The following is a 3,461-nucleotide window of genomic DNA, read 5'->3' on the forward strand; positions in this document are numbered from 1 at the left end:
TTCCCTACTGCACATAGCCTTAAAACCACAGTCAATCAACTAGTGAAATCTGTAGTGGATTTTTCTGAATAAACTTCTTAGACTTTTGGAAAACTTCTCTAGAGATTGCTTAATTTTTTTCTTATACTGACACAGACAGTGTTCTTGATCTGCAGTTTTACTGAACCTTAGGCAAGGCAATTATTTTATAGGCTCAGGTTGCCAGCTTGTTTAAACCAATAGAATAGCAATGTTTAGACAGCCACATCTCAGATATGTCAAGATTTTAAAATGGAAGGATGCTTAGAAATCAAGGGCCTAGGATGTGAATTACCCATCACAGGACTGCCTTGCCTGCTCTGGAGCCATGTTTGTGCCCACTGTGTCAACCAGGAATAACTGACAGTGTGCAAGCAGTACCATGGTAAATTCAGATCTGATCACCATACAGTACCTCCCAGTGGCATCTTCATAGTATGTATCCTTGTCACCTCATCCTTGAGTTTCCCTTCACAGTAATATGCTCCAATAGTTTCACTGGCCTGTTCCCTCTTCCACACCACTGTTTTGGCTGCTGCTCTCTTCGAATCTTCATTAACTTCCAGTGGTTCCCGGTGCTGGTTTGCCACATCCTCCTGGTCTCTCTCTATTGTGATAGACTCACGGGAACGCCATTTGGAGGTGATACATGTAAGTGACGTCTCGGAATTCCCCACCAGAGGGAATGAATTGATCAGTATGAGGTCCAGTGCTGCTTCCACTTTACCTAAAGAGAAAAGCATCAAATATCAAAATTTTACTGCAGAGTTCAGGTATGTGGCTAATCAAATCACCAGGTAAGCTGTTTCACCCAGTACTCAAGATTTCTCTGGCTGATATCTTGCACAGCATTTGTGCAAAATAAGAAGAATGTAGATTAACTATTGTGATACAATGATTTTAGGATTTATTTTTTATATCACAGATAAATAGAGTTTGTTCTTCTCAGAAATGGCTGTAAGTCAAAACATGTAGGATTTCTTTTAAGAGTGGTTGCAGAAGTCCAAGGAAAACCATGGATTGCAGAAGCAGATAGATCTGTGTATAGCTTGATGTGCACATAAACGACTCAAGTATGGTGCTTTGCTGGTAGCAGGGTCAGTAGATGGTAGGTTGACTGTTTAATTGTGTTTCTTTTTTCTCCTTTACATGGAATTAATATGTATGTATTGATGTAAAGCAGTTATGTCTTTCAGTTATAGGAGCTGGTAGTAATTTGGACACTTGGAGTATTTTTTTTCAGCTGTTCTATAAATTTGGAACAATGATTTCATAGTTAATCATGTTAAGCATTTGAAGCCCTAACAGACAGTGGTAAGAGCCATGACACAAAGAAACTTCCTCAAAAACAAAGAGCAAGTAGGTAATACTAGTAAAGTGAAGTTAGGTTTAAATCACTCAAATTTTCTGCCTTTGATCAAAGAACTACCAGAAACACGCGGAGATGGAAGTTCTTTGAAAATGATACATGCCTAATGAAAACAGCCTCTAGCAGAGCGTCGCAGTTTTAGTTGTTCAGATGAGCACAGCTGGAGGGAAATAAAACTCTCCTGCTATGAACAATCAGCAATTAGCAGGCGTTTCCATCTATTTTTGAAATTCAGGCTAAGGAGAAGCGAAACAGTAACATTTTTTCCAGCTGAAACAGGAAGAATAAATGATTTCTTTTATACATCACATTATTTTTCTGCTTTGGATACAAGTATATTTTATATTTACACAGAGAGACCTAGTATTTAGTGCCACTCAGCTTCCACATGTTTCTCTGATGGGAAGGAAGGGGTATAGTTCCAGATAAGGGAGGTCAAAAGGTCTGAGGGCTGACTGCAGTCTTTGCGTGTGTGCCTGCAGTGCTCCGGGCCAAGGGAGGAGGTACTCCTCTGCTTTCAATTCAAGCAACCACTCTGGGGACTGAAGTATCTTGACAGCACACTGACACTCACCACACCCAACCAGTCTTCCACAGCCACCACCCTTTCATGTGCCAGCCCAGATAACTTGTAGTTACATAATGGAGAAATGAAACATTTTGGAAAGGATGTAATGGTCATTTAAGCAAATATTGCATAAAGGTGCAGGTCAGCAAAGTCAGTTCATCCTGCTTCACATTGCAAACATAAATCCTTTGAACAAACTTAAAGAGCTGTGTAACAGAAATGAGGACAGACTCATGCATTCATTTAATAGGGCACTTTTCTCAAGGTTCTTAGTTTTATATAAGCAACCTTTGCATTCTTACTATGGGTCTGATGCATCAGCTGAAGGCAGATATAGTTCAACAATTACTGGCACTGAAAGCAGAGGGTTTCAGTTTATATCAGCAAGGATCACATGCCAAGTAGAGATATTCTTAAAATCATAAACTGCAAGATCTTGATTTCTGCAACTATGTATGAAACTCAGAATCCAATCTGGATCAAAATTCTGTGACTTGACATGATGATCTGTTTTGAGATAAGGCAGAATGTTGCACATCAGAACTGAAATATTTTAACATTTCTGCCTGGCATCGCAGGGCACAGAGCTGCAATTTCCAATGCGGAGTTATGGGCCCAAGGGGCTAGGGACCTTCAGATGATGTCTGCTCATCCAGAGCTCCAATTCCTTTTTCCTAGCATTTCTCTGTTCCTCTGACTTGCAGCACAGACTGAAAGGTGAATACAACACCTCATCCCTCCCCTGCATCTCAGTCTTTTAATATGCTGAGATAAAGTGATAGGAGACATCTGAATTTTGAGGACTAGCTTTCATGTTGACTTTGATCCCTGTGCAAGACATAGGACAGCAATATCCTATCAGATTCAGGGCATTTGCTGCATACTTCTTTCCTTGTAGCAATACCAATCATGCAATAAAGGTACAGAACAACCATAGGTTAGGCATATCGTTTATTTAAACTTGTGAACATTTCAGATGAATCAAAGTCTAACCACTGGTGAATGGATGGTATTCTGATCCATCATAGGTGGAGACTTTTGGTAATATTAAACACTGTGGAGTAACCCAGACACCAGCGTGAGGCAGATAGAACAAAGATGGAGTATTGTGTCTTACACTGGAAGGCTTTTCTGCCTCTAAAAGGGATTTATATCTGTGCATAAGTATGTAATCATATCCCAAGCATGATTTGGCAGTTAAGGTTTCACAGCTGGAACATATTGCAAGCAGAAATTAATATACATAAAAGTGAAAATTTACGCTAATAAAAGCTATACTTTAGGTGTCATTTGGGGGGAGAGAGAAAAAAAAAGAAAAGCAGCCCAAGGCCTTGGAGGTGCTAGGAAGGCTTTCTTCCGCTTAGGGATTTCTACAGCATCTCTTTATGGTAATGCAACGTGCACTAATCCAACTGTCCTTACTTAAAAGGAGTTTACCTAGTCTGGCAGAATTAGGCAAATACTGTTCTTGATGTTAATGAAGACTTTGAGTATGCTAGGTCCAAA

At 39.9% G+C, this 3,461-nt stretch overlaps 1 protein-coding gene across 1 annotated transcript in view; it reads right to left on the reverse strand.

The window, feature by feature from the left end:
* The window catches only part of LOC103800363 (angiopoietin-1 receptor-like), a gene marked incomplete at both ends in the record, with an annotated part of 12,746 nt that extends 12,001 nt beyond the window's left edge, over positions 1–745 (reverse strand). The window contains 1 exon segment of the mRNA XM_009072738.1: positions 434–745. Within this exon segment, the coding sequence (XP_009070986.1) occupies positions 434–745 (312 nt within the window).
* Positions 746–3,461: the final 2,716 nt, after the last annotated feature.

This window comes from Acanthisitta chloris, unplaced genomic scaffold (assembly GCF_000695815.1).
Source record: "Acanthisitta chloris isolate BGI_N310 unplaced genomic scaffold, ASM69581v1 scaffold24634, whole genome shotgun sequence".
In the NCBI taxonomy this organism is placed as follows: Eukaryota; Metazoa; Chordata; class Aves; order Passeriformes; family Acanthisittidae; genus Acanthisitta; species Acanthisitta chloris.